Raw genomic sequence first — 17,779 nt, 5'->3', positions numbered from 1 at the left:
ACTGCAGCAAGAAAGTGTTGTGCGCTTCATTGCTAACATCCCAATATGGAGTTTTGGCCCATTTTGTCTACATCCAGAAATTTGTAATTTGATTTCTAATTGTAACTTTGAAGTATTAAAATACAGGCATACTGTATGGTATGTAAACAAAACAATATGACACGATTTCCCCCCTAGAGCTACTTGAAAAAAAATGGTGAATGGATGTTTTCGATCAAGTGTCAAAATGTTAAATTGTGTATGACCAAAAATATATGCAAGTTGCAATAAAAAGACAGTGTAAAAAGTAATGTCAGAAGTGGGATTCGAACCCACGCCCCCATTCGGGGACCAGAACCCTCGCTTTGAATGCTGGGAAGGGACTTCCACCCTTGAGTCTGGCGCCTTAGACCACTCGGCCATCCTGACATTTCATGCTGTGGTCGCTCACTGAATGGGATATCAAACGTTGACCAGCGTCAATGGTTGCCCGGAAAGGCTGATTCTATCTAGTTACATATTTTCTTGTGATCTAAATGCGTTATGTGGATGGATCGTAGTAAACGTAAAATATTCAGAACGATTTGTACACGATTTGCATCGGATATATGACAGCCATATAACAGCGATGACGTTTTCCACAGTAATGACACAAAACCAGGGGCTTTTCTAGTCGGTGAACCCTCATTTAGTTCTAGAAAAACGCCAAAGCTATTTAAAAACGCATCCTTTCCTTCTAAAATGGCTTGTTTATGCCAGGCTAGTCACGTACCTTTTATAACAGTGATGCAACACGCAGCGATCTAGCTGCGTAATTCCTTTCACCTGCTAGAGGTCGCTTTTGACACGTGAGTGTGAGGCTGCAGTACATTATTTGGTCTGTAGACGTCGCTGCAGTACCGTGTATTGATACCATAGAGACAGCCGCTAGGAACGTCGGGAAGGGAAATACCTAGCTTCGAAAAGTTTCTGCGAAGACTGTCATTTTCTGATCAGGGGAGCGGTTTCCAGGCAATAACTAAGTAAGTTCAAGTTGGATATCGGCGTGCATGGAACATTGTAATGTTATCACCCAGATCACCGTATTGGGGTAAAGATTTTAGGACACAAATGTAGATTTGGACCGAAAAAACGCGGAGAAATTTTAAGATTGACAGGTGGGGAGGGGGGCGAGCTAAGCTCACACATTCAAGTTTTAATATGTCTATGACGAAACGCGTTGTAATATTGCAACTTGCATTTTACTGTCCCCAAATTATAGATTCTACTTGTCGTGAAATAAAGTTATCATCCGCGGTCAGTTGACGAAGAAGAGCAGCCCAAACGTAATTGAAGTCTACAGTAGTTTCCTGCTAGCCGCGGCGACTGTTGCAGGGCTTCTCTTGCTTGCAGTCTTTTACATTAGCCCTAACAACAATGTAAAAGACTGCAAGCGATACCCTGCAAGCAAGAGAAGTCCTGCAACAGTCGTTGCCGCGGCTAGTTTCCTGCTAGCCGTGGCGACTCTTGATTCGGGCTTACATTGCATTACCCTCAGCAAGAGTCGTGGAAAGATCCATTGGCAGAACTGCACATTTCCCGTTGGCTGCACGATGCTCCGTTTTTGACCCGTTTTTTTGCTGTCCCAAGCTTCCCTACAATATAACTCCACAATTGGCCGGGTTGCCGATGTTTAGATCAGCCTAAATATTCCACAGCGCGACAGAAAAGTAGTAAAATTGCTAGTCGCACAAGCTGGCGGCCATCTTGGATATAGTCGGGAATGTCCGCTACCGCCGTCGGGAACGCTCGGTAGCCTTTCCGGTTATAATCGGAGAGCTTTCGGTCGCGCTTCGGTAATCGTGACGCATGGACGAAGATTCTACTCCAGTATAATAACGTTACTTTTTGTACGTTTTAAGAGATAAACTTCAAGGTCCCAAGATGATGCGGAATGTGCACCTGGTGCCGGAGGACGAGGATGACATCTACTCCGGCTACAACGACTACAACCCGCAGTTTGACGAAGACATCGATAACGACGAAGGTTTCCAACAAGCGGTCAAAACCAGCCATGGACGACGGCCACCGGTAGGGGACACTTTGCAATGTTTTCAATGTCATAGAGTTTAAATGTGTAATTTCTAGCACTATTCTTCAATTTCTTGCAAAGGGTTCCTCATCCTCACCTATATCTGTATTGGTCACTAGAGATGTTAGCATAGTTGTAGACTAGTGTTAAATACTTTCTTTGTTACAAAGACCTCTATGTAGTCATAAGAGATCATGATCAGCCTCCTGTTTATTTCAGCCGACTGCATCTGTGAAGCCTGTGCTAGGCGCAGGTCCACGACCGTTGGGTACTGCAGCACAGCGTATGAAGACTGGCATGGTGTCGTCTATGGGACGGCCGACTACGGGAGCACAGGTCAGTAGACAGTAGTACCACGTATAAATGTAAGAAAGTAAATTGCTACTTGTATATTGAAATACATGTATTGCCAATGCCATCTGCTGATGAACATGGTGGTGGAAATCATCTAAATGTTGAGTTATATTTTTTTACCATCAAACTTCACTACTTTCCAGTCCTGTTGTAGTGCTTTTTGTGACTGGTATGTGATATTTTACACATTTTCTTCGTCCCCCTAGGATGGAGTGGCACGGCCCATGACAGCAGTGCGAGCAGCTGGGTACTCGTCTGCACCACGAGGTAAAGAGGGGTGGTCAGCTTCTATATTCTGTTCTATCCGTAGAATAATCTCTTCCTGAATTTTGCTACTAAAACTTAAATCATTTGTAACATTGCCCTATGGACTGTTGTATTATGTAGACAGGTGAACACAGGTGTGTGACATTTTCAGTTACCTGTCTGAAGCTGTCAGGTGTAGATAAAGGTGATTGTGTTTACATTACAGGTATGCAGTTTGACCCTCTGAACCAGGCCAAGGGACCAGCACCTCCACTGGAGGCTAAGGCAGAAGACAGGTGTGTGCAGAAACATTTCTGTCAAGATTTAAAAACAAAAATGTAGAATTAAAAAAAGAAGGAAAATGACAGAACAGTGCAGTGAAGCTAGTTTCAACTGAATAGCCAGTTTATTACTTTTTAAGTTACATACATATATCTTAATATTAAAATGGTGATAATATTCCCTCCAATGCCCAGCCCTGAGGAGAAGGTGAAACAGTTAGAGAAGAAGGTGATGGAGCTTGTGGAAGAAAGCTGCATGGCTAACAGTCGGGGGGATTCAGTCTGGTAAGTACACACTTGGTACATACCTAGAACATACCTGGTACACACATGGTAAATACATGTGACACTCATAGTACACTCATGATGCACACATGGTCAACACTCTATTAAGTACACATTTGATACATACATAGTACATGTGATACATACAGACACACCTGTGATGTATACATGTGACAAACGCTGTACACACATGGCCAATAGTACAACAGAGTTCAGCCTTGTCAGTAAATACAACTGCACATTCTCTTTGCTTGATAACTGGTGCAATAAGCTAGCAGGTAGAGTGCTGGTTGCAATTGACTGGTACAAATTATTCTGAACGGAGCACTTTTGGGGAATAAGACTTGTTTAGACACCAATCTTCCCTCTTCGTGTATAAAACACGGTTCTTGTCCTCTCGACCAATCAGGCGCTAGAGAAGGCGAAGGAGGCAGGACGTCAGGAGAGACAGCTGGTCCGACAACGTGAACAGCTGGCGTCCGGCGAACAGATCAACCTGGATCTCACCTACTCCGTAAGTAATCTGAATCACAGTTGTTGTTAACTTTTTTATTATAGGGTAGCTTGCATAGTGCAGTGGTCAGTGACCCTGCCTCTAGACCAAGAGGTTGGGAGTGCGAATCCCGGCTGTTGTTGCTTGGGACATTCATGCTACTGGAAAGGGTCGTAGTCCTTTGAACAGAGCATTAAGCTGTAGTCCATGGTGTGTGTTCCAAAGGGGGATTTTTCTAGTACAATGAACCTGTTAATACTATACATAGCATTCTGTCTTCTAAACTAAATTGAAATCTCTTTTTCCATTTTTTCCCTTTCTTCTGTCTTGCTTTCCTTCCTAGCAATGAAGAATTTTTCGTACATGTATATGCTGTTTTAGTAACTTTTCCAAAAATGTTGTAGACTTTTAAAATGGTTCTCAAAGTCAAAACAGATTCTGAAGTAGCTTGAACCATAATCTTTTGCTTTCTCAGGTCCTCTTCAACCTGGCCAATCAATACGCAGCTAACGAGATGTACAATGAGGCGCTGAACACGTACACGGTCATCGTGAAGAACAAGATGTTCAGCAACGCCGGCCGTCTGCGCGTCAACATGGGTAACATCTACTTCAAACAGCGCAACTACGCCAAGGCCATCAAGTTCTACCGCATGGCGCTGGACCAGGTGCCAACCGCACACAAGGAGATGAGGTGGGAATAATGGAAAATGATACGATTGTTGCAAAGATTTTTATTACCTATTAAAATTTACCACATCAGGTTGAATTTTATTTGGAGACAGGGCTGGAAATACCACCTGCATATGCAGGTTAATCCAGGTAATAATTGAACCCGTGCAGGTATTTCTGATGTCTACCTGCTCCTAACCTGCACTGGTCATTGTTTGTTTGTTTGTTTATTGGTTCGCATATATTTAAGAACAATAAAATGAACATATTACTGACAATAAAATAAAATGCTGGGGAAAGATATGAAGCCATAGTGGCTTGTCTGGGATCTTCCCCGACAAAATTAATTAACAACTGAAATAATGCTAACAAATCAAATGGTAATAATAAATGACAATAAGTAATTAATAAATTTGATCAATATGATCAATATGATAATGGTAACAAAACAAATAGTAACAATGAATAACAAAAGTGATTGATAAATAACGCTAATTAGAAATGATATGTTAGAACATAGGTTAACAGAACTTTAACTACAGTACAGACATTGGCAGAATTGAAGCAACAACTCAAGAAAAAAATTAATGAATTTTAAAAAGAAATTCAAACTTATACAGATGAAATCAAAGTAATAAGATATCAAATGTCGGTGGGAAAGAAAAGTAGGTGATTTTTAAGATTTCGTTTAAAGCTAATTATTGATGTTAAACATTTTAGGTGGAGCGGGAGATTATTCCAAGTAGTTATACATTTATATTTTACACTCATTTGGGCTACGGACGTTCTAACTAGGGGGATATGGTAATGGGCACTTTGTCGAGTTTGGTAAGTATGACTAGACTACTGGGTTTATTGTATTTTATTGACTGTCACCAGCTATGAAATGAAAGCAACTGGCAATGGTTTCTGAATAGTTATTTGAATTCTTAATAACCTTAGTCCAAACACAGTGGTTGTTTAGGACTCTCTGTTCATGAACAGTTCCCAAGTGTAGATTTGCTTGAGTGGCTTATGTACCTATAATTGTGAAATGCTTTGTATTGTTTAGGGCACGTATCATGCAGAACATTGCGCTGGTGTTCATCCGTATGGGGCAGTACTCAGATGCAGTCACCACCCTGGAACATGTCATGAATGAAAAACCTGACTTCAAATCTGGTAAGTCAATTTTCTTACTGCTATTAACTGTACATATGACCAGAAAGTATCTCCCTGTTTATCAGTCCTGAGTGAAATGTAATAATTAGTTAGAATTACAAGTAATTTGATAATGATACCTAATTTTTATTATGCTGGTGAAGATGTGAAGTAACTGTGACTTTCTCTCTCCAGGTTTTAACCTCATCCTGTGTTACTTTGCGCTGGGGGATCGTGAGAAAATGAAGAAGACGTTCCAACGCCTGCTGAACTGTGCGCTTAACATCGATGACGAGGACAAATATCTGCCACATCCTGTATGTACCAAACTTTGTAAAATCTATTTCAGCATGCCTTATCTATACCATGAGATTTTTATATGTCATTATAATGTATAGATTTCTCAATGGATCCCTGTACAACCAATACAGGTTGTACAGTGATACGTTTATGAACAGAAGTGGTGTTAGAATACATGAAAAGTTGTCTAACCCCATTTTTTTTACCCACCACCCCAGGATGACAAACATTACAACATGATCCTGGAGGTGATAAGGAATGACACCTTGAGGCAGATGGAGAGAGAAAAGTAAGTCCTTCTTGAAATTTCTTCCTTCTGACATTGTGACAGTAACTGTTACAGTGATATAAAGGAGACCCAGACAGCACCTGAGGTGTTTCAACAAAATATTGACAACACCTGTAGTCACTATATAGAAAACTTCTTCAGGAAATACATTGAATAGATAGATGATTTTCTATCTTGATGTCTCCTCTAGGAAAACGTACGCTGAGAAGTGCATCATGGCAGCAGCTAAGGTGATCGCCCCTGCCATCGAGAGCTCCTTTGCAGCTGGTTATGACTGGTAAATATTGTCTCTGTACAGGACATATGTCATCATGTGTCTTTGATTTCTGTTCTGCAATACATAAAAATCAAAGACTCTGTCTCTCCTATAATGTAATAAAGACTACATGTAGCTAGAAAATCATTTTATTGGCAACAAATATAATATATGCTTAATACCAAATTATAGAGTTGTAATGCACTAGAGTTTGATGATACAGTAGTTAAATGCAGTTGATTAGATTTTAACTTGAAGGTGATATATGATTTTTTTAAATCATTCCAGATTTCTAGCATCATGATTTTCAAAAACAAGATGTTTAAAGTATCTCATGTTGAGTCTGTGTTTTGGAAAAGATTTTGAAGCATTTTGCGGGCGAGAATGACTGTATGTTTCTGCTGCAGGTGTGTGGACCATGTGAAACACTCTCTGGTTTGTGAGCTCGCTCAGGAGCTCGAAATGCACAAGGCCATGACCTACCTGCGCAGGAAGAACCTGGAAGAGGTTTGCTCACCGTAGCTCTCTGCTCGTTGGTTGTCATTCGGGATGGGTGACGGTGGGGTGTTGTGACTAACACGAAGCACAGTCGCTCCCACGCGGCCACTGTCGTTGCTTTACGTCACCGCGGCACACCACACATTCACACACTCACACACATGGCGATCTGGTGGAATAGGAGACCATCACATGTTCCCACGAACTGACGACAAATGTTTGTCATCTTTACCCTTTCTTATTCAGGAAATAGGTGTCGATCATGCAGTTTTATGGAGATGACCTTTAGGCAGACTTTGACCTTGATGCCCAACGACCTTGAAGTCGTTTAACTTATGATTCTAACCTGTATTCTCAGCTGTGTTGAGCAGGTGAAGTCGTCCGTTTTCCTGATGAACACTGACCTTGATGCAGCCAGTGACCTTGAGATGCCCAATGACCTTGAGGTTGTTGACCTTACGTTACCATGATTCTCACCTGTGTTCCCAGGTGTGTTGAGCAGGTGAAGACGTCCACTTTCCTTGAGATGGCCAACGACCTTGAGATCAACAAAGCCATCATGTACCTGAAGCAGAAGGACTTCAACCAGGTGTGGTGGTGGTTGACCTTTAACCCCCGACCCTTCCCGACCTTTCATTGACAGGCCTGATGACCCTTTCCTTCCATTTCAGCCTTTGGACGTCTTTTCCTTAATTTTTCAACTCTGACCTCTGAACTGTCATTATTCTACTAGAATTTCCCTCCTGACATGAAGAGTTACATTTTCTGTCATCATTATGATTTAATTTAGTAAACTAGACAAATGATGTTCCAAACCAAGACAGAAGGAGGAAGTTACAGAGCCAAAATAACATCTTAGAAGCATGACAATGTGACAATCATGTTGCCTGCATGAAAAGACCTATTATCATACGTGATATATCCAACATACCCGTATTTTTCAGAAGAGGGAGAGAAAAATACTATGTGTATCTGTGTGATATTTCTGGTGTTCCCACTGTGTCTAATGACTCCGTTTTGTACCCATTAGGTTCTGTCATACAAGAAAGTTGCATGACAAATGATAATGCCTTGTGTACATCAGTTGAAGCCTTGCCTGCCTTCGATTTTGTCTTCTAACTGCTTGCTACAATTAGGAAGAAGTCGCTTGATGGACACAGATACATAAGCTACAATGTAGATATTGGTCGAAGCACTAGCAAAAGCATACTAAAAACTGTACTGTATATTATACATGTAGTTAAGAATTGGAATATGTTCAGGCCAGGATTTTAAAGCTGCACGTTACTCACATTAGCACATTAGAGCATACACTTATTTTGAACCAACTGTGCATGTTGTCTGTTTCCCCACCCAACTAGTTCTTTCACTTCTTCTCTAACTTGTTTAAAAAATTTTGACCTGTTACAGTCAAGTTATAATCTTTCAAGACAGAACTACATGTAGTAACTTGTTGACAGCATTTAACTTGATTATACATAATATATACACTATATAATTGACAGTTTTCAGTTTGAATGATATGGCATTTGTCTGCCATTCTATGTTTAAATTTGACAGTAGAAACTTGAAGTGTTTGCGCTGGTATATTTATAATATGAACTTTCCCTTGCTTTAGGCTGTTGAAACACTCAAGTCGTTTGAGAAGAAGGACTCCAAGGTGGCCTCCACTGCTGCCACCAACCTCTCATTCCTGTACTTCTTGGTAAATCTAAGGAAACTTTCTCAAGAAGCATGAAGACATAAAGTAACAGTTACTGTTGTAATCCGTAAGCTGTATGTCAACTGTAAAATTTTTCACAAAAACCTGAAAGACTGTGAACGTGACTGTCACAAAAATTCAACATACTTCCGAGAAGTAAAAAATGTCAGATTTTATGTTCTATTATCTACATGAATATATAGAGTATAAGTAGCAGAATGACTCACATGAGATCTGTGGTTGTTACATCTGTAGGAGAATGAGATTGGCCAGGCAGACAAGTACGCTGAGGTTGCCATGACAGCAGACAGGTACAACCCCTCAGGTGAGTTGGAAACACAGGTGTTTGCGTTATTGTGATACACAAGAAAATTTCTGCTTCATTCTAGTCATTACCAAAACTAGAAATCATTGAATATTCATTGTTTTCACCATCTTTCATTGTGTGCTGTGTAAAGATATTGATTAGATTTTCATGCTGTGCTTTTCCTGGAGGGTATGCCTTGGCCATGAGGAATAACAGATTTTGTTTTAGGTCCTCTAGCAGCTTGCTTTCAAACTAAAGTTAGTAGTGTTTCATTGCCCAGGCTGTATTATACTATTGTTGAACATATTTGAATAATACAGTCTTTTAGATACAGTCCAATTTTTGTGTGTGCCAGCCTTTCTGTTTAAAATTTTCCTCACCTTTTCTTTATCATTACCTCCAGCCCTGGTGAACAAGGGGAACTGTGTGTTCATGCAGAGTGAACATGAGCGAGCTCGGGAGTTCTACCAGGAGGCACTACGGAATGACTCTACCTGTACTGAGGCTCTCTACAATTTAGGTCAGCAATTGTTCTAAATTCAAACACTTAACAATTATTGGGTTGATTGGATTGGATTGGATTGATTGATTGACTGGATTGAAGTAGGATGAATGAACTGATTGGATTGGAATGATCTTTGATCTCTCTTGTTATTTTGATTTAACTCTTTTGTGTTCCATATCTCCCAGGTCTGACCTACAAGAAGCTGGGACGTCTAGAAGATGCCTTGGACTGTTTCCTTAAGTTACACGCCATCTTGAGGAACAGTGCCCAGGTTATCTACCAGATAGCTGACCTGTATCCTCTCAACCTACTAAGCCAGGCCATTTGGCACCACATAGGTATTTGTTATAGGGTTAGGTAGCAAGGAGACGGTTAAGATAGTTTGAAACAATGCTTGAGGTTGGATATGGAGAGTTTTTGTTTTAACATTTAGTTCTTTAATGTAACATTATTTTAGGACTTTGATTTGAATGATGTTAACTTTTTATTTTTGATATACATGCTGGCATGTTATGCCAAAGGGCTATACAGGTACAGATAGAGATACACATCACGGGTTAGAAGATGTATAAAAACGTGGCTAATTAAGAAGGGTGGAATATGACCTTGACCAGTGCCAGATACGACCTTCTTGAGGACACAGCGCAGGCAACGGAATGGTTCATGCAGCTTATAGGGGTGGTCCCTACTGATGCCTTTATCCTGGCCCGACTGGGAGAGATCTACGACAATGAGGGCGACAAAACTCAGGCCTTCCAGTACCACTACGAGGTAAGGCTGGGGGATTGACAGAAGAAATGAGAAGCACATAAAGGGATCTTTCATTATTTGTGGTCTTGGCAATTTTTGGCAAATCATAGGTTACAGAATACATAATTCCATACCTGTTAGGTGTACATGTTGAGGAAAATTTAGCAGAAAATTTTTTTTGAGGGGTATTAAAAGTACTTTTATTATTATTGTTTGTAACATTCAACAAATTCCATGTAGCAATTTCTGTGTACATATTAGTTGATTTTGAACTGAACTGAAAAAGTTGGAGATCTACATGAAGACAACATCATCAGTAACAATTCTGCAGTATTGTGTGCTTCAACATTACTTACAACAGTTCCTCTACAGGTGTTCTGAGTTTGTGTTTTTCTTTCCAGTCCTTCAGATATTTCCCCTCCAACATTGAGATAATAGAGTGGCTGGGTGCCTACTACATAGACTCCCAGTTCTGTGAGAAGGCTATCCACTACTTCGAACGAGCTGCAGTTATTCAGTGAGTACTGGACCAGGTTTTATTCATCAGTAGTGTATGTTACCACTACATCAGCACTATCTGTGTGTACTGAGGGGAGAACCAGACTAAGGGTACTAGATACTACTGTGACAGTGTAATATAGTTTGCCTAGGCCTTATTTTTGAAATAGGATTGAACAATGCATAGTGTGCAATTTTCAATGTACAAAACCTTGTATAATGTAAGAGATATTGTAATTTAATTGTGTGAGAGGTCACCATTCTATGGTTCTTTGGCAGAATTTGCTGAGTGAGGGCCTCATACTTACATGTATCAACCTGTAGATAAAGATGGCATGAATATTAATAATAATGCATGCACATGCAATGATTGCAAAAGACTAGTTGAAATTTGATGTACATGTCATTGATTGATACAGATAACTGCATAGACGTACATCTGTTGTTTATGATGGTTGTTTTTCTGCAGACCTAGCCAGGTGAAATGGCAGCTGATGGTGGCCAGTTGTCACAGGAGAAGTGGTGAGGATCTTGTTTTAGGACACTTTTAGTAAACTTGTCAGCGACTTGACAAAGGACTGTAAACTCACATTTGTGATCTGTGCTTCATAATGTGGACATATGTAGAATTTGTATGTTGTGATCAAATCTTTCACGTATGGTCCAGGAAGATTCTTTTGTATGATTAATATGATTATTTCTCTTTCTTTCCAGGTAACTACCAGCAGGCTCTTGAGACCTACAAGGAAATCCACAGTAAATTCCCTGAGAATGTTGAATGTAAGTTAACTCTTATCAAAGTGATGATGAAAGTATCTTTCAGTGGATTTAATATTTGGGATTAAATTACTATAAGTCTGCCAATTATTCTTTGAAAATAACACATCAGTTAGAAGTTGATTGACAGACTTATTGATAACCATGAGAAAACCCAGTATTCTTAGTACTTTTGATATCACATAACATGAAAATCTTTTTTCGCAAGGTCTACGTTTCCTGGTGCGACTTTGTAACGACCTTGGACTGAAGGAGGCCCAGGATTACGCCACCAAACTGAAGAAGGCAGAGAAGGCTCGTGAGCTGAGAGAACAGGTAATGTTTCATAACACAGTTAAAGGCTATAAAAGCCATTGCATATTTGTGTTAGTACTCACTTATGTAATGTTTTATGTCAAACATTGAAAAATGCTGGAATTAAAATTTGGCAATGAGCAAGAAAATTATTTACTTCTTAGTTTATATATAATTTTACAGAGCTGATGTCTGTTCCAGTTTTAAATTAATGTGTATTAACCCAAACCTAATATAGCATCATGACTATTAGCGACTTGATATTTTGTTAACCCTGCAACATACATGTACATTGTAGAGTGTCACATAAAGTCTTCTGTTTCATCTCCACATTTTTAGGTCACCCATTTTTCTGCAAAAGACTAATTGTCAAGGATATAAGCATGATTCTGTCATTGCCATATCCTAATTCAGAGAATCATGATTCTGCATGTTGTTCCATGGGGAGTATTTTGGGATGGAGGGGAGCAAAAGTTTATGATCAATCAGTAAAAGAGGGGAATGTTCATAGAACTGGAAAGGAAAAGTGCACGAGTCTAGATCAATTTTACAGGCTTCAATCAAAGAAGCTCCAAACCAGAAAGAAGTCGACTGCATTTTTTACACCAATGTATTTTTATGCCCCTCCCACCAATGACAAACCACTGCAAAAGTCAATGACTTTACAGTAAGACTCCTCCTCCCATTTCGCCCCCCTCCCCTCACAGTCTGCCTCCCTCCCCTCCCCACCCTGTGTGGTGTGTGTTAAGTGTTGTCTGTCTGTTTCCAGCAGGACGGCTCTCCTCGGGGAGAAGTGAGTCGGCTTTTCTCACTAATCACCCAGTGGTTCATGGGAAGTCGGGTGCACTGCATGATGGGTACTAACACATGCATGTTCCCAGTGTATATTGTAATCTAACATTACTAATCATGAAATTGTACAAAATAAAAAAAGGGTCTCTTGGTGTTATCTATAAGATATGATTTAAAACTTATATCATGATGGAAATTGTTTGACACAGAGTTAAATTTTGTTTGTTTCTTGGTGTATTTTATTTCAGCGTGCCAGTAGCGGGTCTCGGCGTGGCAGCGGGCGTGGTATCCGTGAACACAGCGCCGGAAGTGGTGCGTACATCGTTACATACAGCATGTCATTTCAACAATTTGATTGGAGAAAATTTTACAATACTAAAAGAATGATGTAGTAGATGGAAAACTTTTTATACACTCATTAAAGAACGAAGAAAATCTTTAGGTTTACTGCTACAGGAAGTTCTTCAATTTTGTACATGTAATTTCCTTTAAGTTTTTCCTCTAATTAAAACCTTTCCTTAATATTGCCAACTAAAGTCCAATGCTAACTTTTTTTTGTTAAGGGGCTTGGCTTGCTTATTTTGCTAAGTACTATTCAATAAGCCGCTGTTTTTGAATAACACTTTAAAGTTTACGATTTGTTTCTGTGATGTTAACACTTAACCAAACTTTGCAGAACTTGAAGTTTATCTTTGACTTAATCTTCTGCATCACCTTCAATGATCTGTATTTATGCTTTTCTCCTTCCTGCATGGTCTGCTTGTAGGATTGAAGCATAAAGGTAGTTTTCTCTTCATGCTTCACAATAATACAATAATCTCAACTTGGTACTCTCTTAAAGGCCCCTATGTAAGGTTTCTGATGCAACTTGAATATCCAGTATTTCTTGTCACTCACTTTAATGTGAACAATATGATAAAAATTTTAAAAGAAACATCATTATGAGCTGTGCAAAAAAGTTTGTTTACCCTAAGTTTTTCTTTGGTCAATGTAAACAAAGTCTTGATCACAACTATAATATTCATAATGTAAATCTTTGCAAAAATTTTTGGGGTTTACTTTTATACATTGTGCAAAAGTTCTCATCGTAGCTATGTATCAACAACAACTACATAATAGACTAGTCTTTTCAAAACTTATTTCTGGTTGATAGCAATTCATTGTGCAATATGTTTGTCCTAAAAGAATATCATTTGAATGTTGCTGATCTTACAATAAGGGCCTTTAAGTATAAGTCTAACCAAGCCCCTAGCCGTGTCATATGCAGTGTTATGCCTGCCTGGTGCTAACATGGGTGTTTTTCTGCCTGTAACATTGCAGACAGGGCCAGTTCTGCAGGTAACTATGGCAACCATCCCGCTCGGCCAGAACGTCATAATTGATCGTTTCTGGTCCCACCATTAATCCATCGTGATTCAAATCAGTGCTTAAAAATCACCAAATCATTTTCTGACAATAATTCATCAATTTTCATCATGCATGCAACATCCATCCATATTGATATAAAGCAAAGCAAGTTATTATATTAGAAATCAATCGCTATTTATTAGATTTAAGCCAGCTACATTAGAGTTAAGTCACCTAAAGATATGTACCCTGTTTACAGGTGATATCTGTTTAATGTTAGTTTGTCTTGTGCAATGTTTTTTTATGTCACCATTCTACACTCCAAGCTCTGAATACACTGCAAATTGATTTAATATTTCTTTCACATGACTGTAAGAGTTGCTATTATTAGGACTTGTGTTAGAAAATATATGTTGCCTTTTCTTGTGCATAGAATGGTCTGATAGTGATAAGGGTATGTTTTCCATACTGGTGTAGACTCAGGTCGAGGCGGTAGCGGGGGCAGTAGAGGAGGCAGCGCCCGTGCGGGGAGCGCGTCCCGTGGCGGCAGTGCTCGCAGCGGCAGTGGGCGGATGAGACTCCCGGATTCCAACGAGCCTTATGAAGCCACCAGGAGGGAAGTCGGTATGTGTAGGACACAGTTTGTGTGTTGTTTGCTCTTAAATTTTCGTCAACATTTTCCTCTAGAAATTAAATGAGTAGAATATGAACAGTGACACTTCTAGAAGTCACATTTTCTTCAGAAGGATTTGCAAGAAACCAACTGTCTATGCAAGGTTACTAAACTAGAATTGGGTCTAACTGGTGTGCTTTACTATGTGGCTGACATTTATTTTACATAGTTTAAAACTGCTGAATTACCAAATGAATAAAGATCATCACTACAAGATCATGTATTGTGCCCCCCAGATGCCTCCTATGTTGACCCCCTGGGCGCGGCAGCAGAGCGGCCTAAGACGGCAGCCCGACAGCGAGGCCAGCAGCCGGAGGACGAGTTTGGGGATGAAGAACTGGGAGACGACCTGCTGCCGGACTAGAGCCTGGAACAGGCGCTTCAGCAATACTACATACTAGATATATTATTATCCTGCATAGATCTAGTTATAGCACTCGCACTCTCTCCCATAGCTTAGTCAGCCGTCGGGGCAGCATGATGTTTGGCCAAGTTCTTCCACTGCTGGCGGTCCTCCGCCAGTCTGGCCATCTGGTTGGCTGTTACACCAGTCCACTCTTTTAAGTCTGTAACTAGTTATAGACTGTGCATAAAGTTCCATAGATTTGCATAAGAAAGTATGTATCTGTGACGCCTCATAAAAATGATCTTATACTACTTATAGATGTCATTATAGAAGCTGTATTTTGGGTGGCCCATGCACTATCATTGTATGCTGAAGAATAGCATATTTCAGGAAATGTTTTCATTACTTTGTTCTTCTTATGTGCAGGAGGTCTCAGCAAATTCTAAAATGAGCAGAACAAATTTATCTATTCACCATTCAAGAAATTTGAAGAAGAAAAAATGGTCACATTAAACAAGGGGTCTCTATTGGCAAGCTTCATGATGTGAACGTCAACAGGAAAAAGAATCTAAGGGACTAACAAAAAGTGGCTACAATGACTAGGTTGTTGCATGGAGCTAACTCCATAGTTTTTGTCATGTAGCTAGAGGTGATCACTAGTACAGGCTTGACAGTAGTCTAAATCTATATATTCTATTACAGTTCCTGGGGTACTGTTTACAAGCTGTCATTAGGATAGATGTACATCTGAACATTTGTACACTTTGTCTACTGGCAGTAGACTAAAACCATTTGGCATTTCATTCTTATTGTCAAAAAATTGTTACTGATCTTTAGCACTTTCTCACTGTGGTACATGTACACTTCTCAATGGTAAAACAGTGAGCACGAAATAATGTTTACAGTATGCTAGATAGGTAAGTGGCTGATTTGCATGTATATACAATGTACATGTATTACCAAAAGTATTGAGCATATTATTCTCTTATAATGGGCATTGTATATGTATCCAAAGTTCCAAACTAAAGTAGATGTTTTGTTGATGACTTGCCAATAAAGTATGGTATGACAGATGAAACTACAAGGCTGTCAACATTGTCATTTGTCTTAAAGGGTGATATAAGTTTTATGGTATTTGATGCGTATATGAAACTACACACTTAAACACCTGTCCTTGGTGCTGAACACCTTTCACACACAGGTCATGTTGGCATGGGTAATGTTAAAAGGAACAGAGAATCGTTGGTCTGCGAAGTCTAACTTCATCAGGAACATGTCGACATAACAGTCAACAAACGTTCCTGTGGAACTGTTCTCTCTACGTGATCTGTGCCATGAGGTTGTGTGCCAGCGAGCCGGCCACTAACAGTCCCACCACCACTAGCGCCACGGTCTGGACGCGTTTGATCCGCCTGATCACGCGGTGCCTCCTCTCCCGACTTGTCATGTTTGTGTTCATGACGGAGCTGAGGTACAGGTTTAGTTCTGTAGTACTCAGGATGAGCACATTGTCCACCGCAGTCATATTCGTCGTGTTTCTCAGGTCGCCCTTCGCTTGGGTTTCCACAGAAGCGTCCGGTTTCAGCTTCGGTTCGGTAGACTCAGTCGCCGGGGTCTCATCTGGTGGTTCCACGTCCTCGGAAGGATCAAGCCCGTTTTCCTCAATGCGGCGTCTCACCGGGATGTTGCCATCATAGTGCTTCTCTCCACTCAGGAAATCCCAGTCGTCAAATCCGGGCGTGTCAGTCTGGTCTGGGACGGTCTTCACCTGGTCTGTGGAAGGAGTCGTGGGACCGTTGGTTGGAGGAGAATCAGTTGTGATCACGTCGTCGGGAACGTGCTCTGTGGTCTTGCCGGGATCGGTGGAATCGACTCCCGCTCGGCGATATCCCCAGGCTCGGTACGGGGGGAGTTTGACCGGAGTCTCATCTCCAGGGGTGTCTGGCCAGGACTGCACAGTGATAGTCAGAGCGACTACCTGAAATAAACACATTCTTCCATAGTAATACAGCATAGTATCCATCCATCGTTATTTGACTTGGGGAAATCTCTAAAGAGTCTAAAATCGTCTTTGAAGTATCGTCTAAACTTTCTCAAATTAGCTGGATGAAAGTAGTGTAACGTAGACATATCAGTATCTGTATTGGTCGATGATAATATGGATAAAGTGAAGTGATGAAGTAGAAATCTCACCGTCGTCACAGCCACCAGGACCAACACCGAGATCACAGCTACTGTCAGCAGCCGCCGCCGTCCGTACTGTGGCTCAGCGGGCACGGCAGTCAGCAGCCGCCGCCGTCCGTACTGTGGATCAGCGGGGACAGCAGAGGCCGGGAACGTGGGGAAAGTAGCGGCTCGAGCCCGAGACCGCCGGAACCTTCGCCGGCCACGTCGTCTGGACATCTTGTCTCAGAAAATTTCTCAACTATATGGACTGAGGGGAGGAGCAGCTCAAGGTGCGTCCGTCGCTCGCGGAGTCAGTCGAGAATGTAAACAAACCGCATCGAACGCCGTTGCTAGTCTGGAACACCGGGAGTATTGCGGTTCCAGAACAACTTTTCGAACAATGGTCGTTGCAGAATAAAGGCAAGTAGAACGAGCGAGGGCAATAAAATCTGCAAACAAAGATGATTTATTGAAAATTGATTTATTGAAAATTATCATGGTGTGCACTTGATTCGTGAAGTTGAATGATATAGGGAAAATCAGGATCAAATTCTTAAGATAAAAATCAGAATGAAATCATTTTTCAGGCTTGAATGATTGGTCCCTGTCTATTGGACTGCTGTCAATCTAATATAGACCTAATTACATTATTCAAATCTTACTCATTATTAACAGGTGCAAGTGTGTGTACCACGCCGTTCCAAGATAGCGAGTGTGCATGGAAGGGAAGAACAACGTGTAAGAATTCCACACAGGAAT

At 40.6% G+C, this 17,779-nt stretch overlaps 2 protein-coding genes and 1 non-coding gene across 3 annotated transcripts; 1 reads left to right on the top strand and 2 right to left on the bottom strand.

Annotated features, from left to right (window-relative positions):
• Nucleotides 1-290: 290 nt before the first annotated feature.
• Trnal-caa lies at nucleotides 291-408 on the bottom strand. Its single transcript has 2 exons — nucleotides 371-408; nucleotides 291-336 (listed from the first exon to the last, which is right to left on the bottom strand). It is a non-coding gene; the product is annotated as a tRNA-Leu (tRNA).
• A 1,461-nt stretch (nucleotides 409-1,869) lies between these two features.
• LOC109469160 (intraflagellar transport protein 88 homolog) lies at nucleotides 1,870-15,928 on the top strand. Its single transcript, XM_019767568.1, has 27 exons — nucleotides 1,870-2,049; nucleotides 2,270-2,386; nucleotides 2,611-2,671; nucleotides 2,877-2,946; nucleotides 3,127-3,211; nucleotides 3,428-3,436; nucleotides 3,626-3,730; nucleotides 4,185-4,402; nucleotides 5,432-5,541; nucleotides 5,716-5,837; nucleotides 6,039-6,109; nucleotides 6,300-6,386; nucleotides 7,353-7,452; nucleotides 8,482-8,568; nucleotides 8,821-8,890; nucleotides 9,276-9,392; nucleotides 9,563-9,671; nucleotides 9,998-10,148; nucleotides 10,529-10,644; nucleotides 11,095-11,147; nucleotides 11,340-11,405; nucleotides 11,611-11,717; nucleotides 12,737-12,800; nucleotides 13,809-13,826; nucleotides 14,313-14,459; nucleotides 14,745-14,932; nucleotides 15,081-15,928. Exons 1-26 carry the CDS (start codon nucleotides 1,903-1,905, stop codon nucleotides 14,870-14,872), a joined length of 2,535 nt encoding a protein of 844 aa, XP_019623127.1. The 5' UTR covers nucleotides 1,870-1,902; the 3' UTR covers nucleotides 14,873-14,932; nucleotides 15,081-15,928.
• A 70-nt stretch (nucleotides 15,929-15,998) lies between these two features.
• Nucleotides 15,999-17,257, bottom strand: LOC109469091. Its single transcript, XM_019767475.1, has 2 exons — nucleotides 17,048-17,257; nucleotides 15,999-16,832 (listed from the first exon to the last, which is right to left on the bottom strand). The coding sequence occupies exons 1-2, from the start codon at nucleotides 17,255-17,257 to the stop codon at nucleotides 16,173-16,175; spliced, it is 870 nt and encodes a 289-aa protein (XP_019623034.1). The 3' UTR covers nucleotides 15,999-16,172.
• Nucleotides 17,258-17,779: the final 522 nt, after the last annotated feature.

This window comes from Branchiostoma belcheri, unplaced genomic scaffold (genome assembly GCF_001625305.1).
Source record: "Branchiostoma belcheri isolate BF01 breed outbred unplaced genomic scaffold, Haploidv18h27 scaffold20, whole genome shotgun sequence".
NCBI lineage: Eukaryota > Metazoa > Chordata > Leptocardii > Amphioxiformes > Branchiostomatidae > Branchiostoma > Branchiostoma belcheri.
The sequence above is the reverse complement of the archived record's forward strand: the minus strand, read 5'-3'. Positions and strand labels throughout refer to the sequence as shown.

Coding starts and splice junctions, on each gene's coding strand:
- LOC109469160 (XM_019767568.1), top strand. CDS start 1,903: ATGATGCGGAATGTGCACCTGGTGCCGGAGGACGAGGATGACATCTAC. Junction 4,403..5,431: donor ACCGCACACAAGGAGATGAG/GTGGGAATAATG, acceptor TGTATTGTTTAG/GGCACGTATCATGCAGAACA. Junction 14,460..14,744: donor AGCCACCAGGAGGGAAGTCG/GTATGTGTAGGA, acceptor TGTGCCCCCCAG/ATGCCTCCTATGTTGACCCC.
- LOC109469091 (XM_019767475.1), bottom strand. CDS start 17,257: ATGTCCAGACGACGTGGCCGGCGAAGGTTCCGGCGGTCTCGGGCTCGA. Junction 16,833..17,047: donor TCCTGGTGGCTGTGACGACG/GTGAGATTTCTA, acceptor TGTTTATTTCAG/GTAGTCGCTCTGACTATCAC.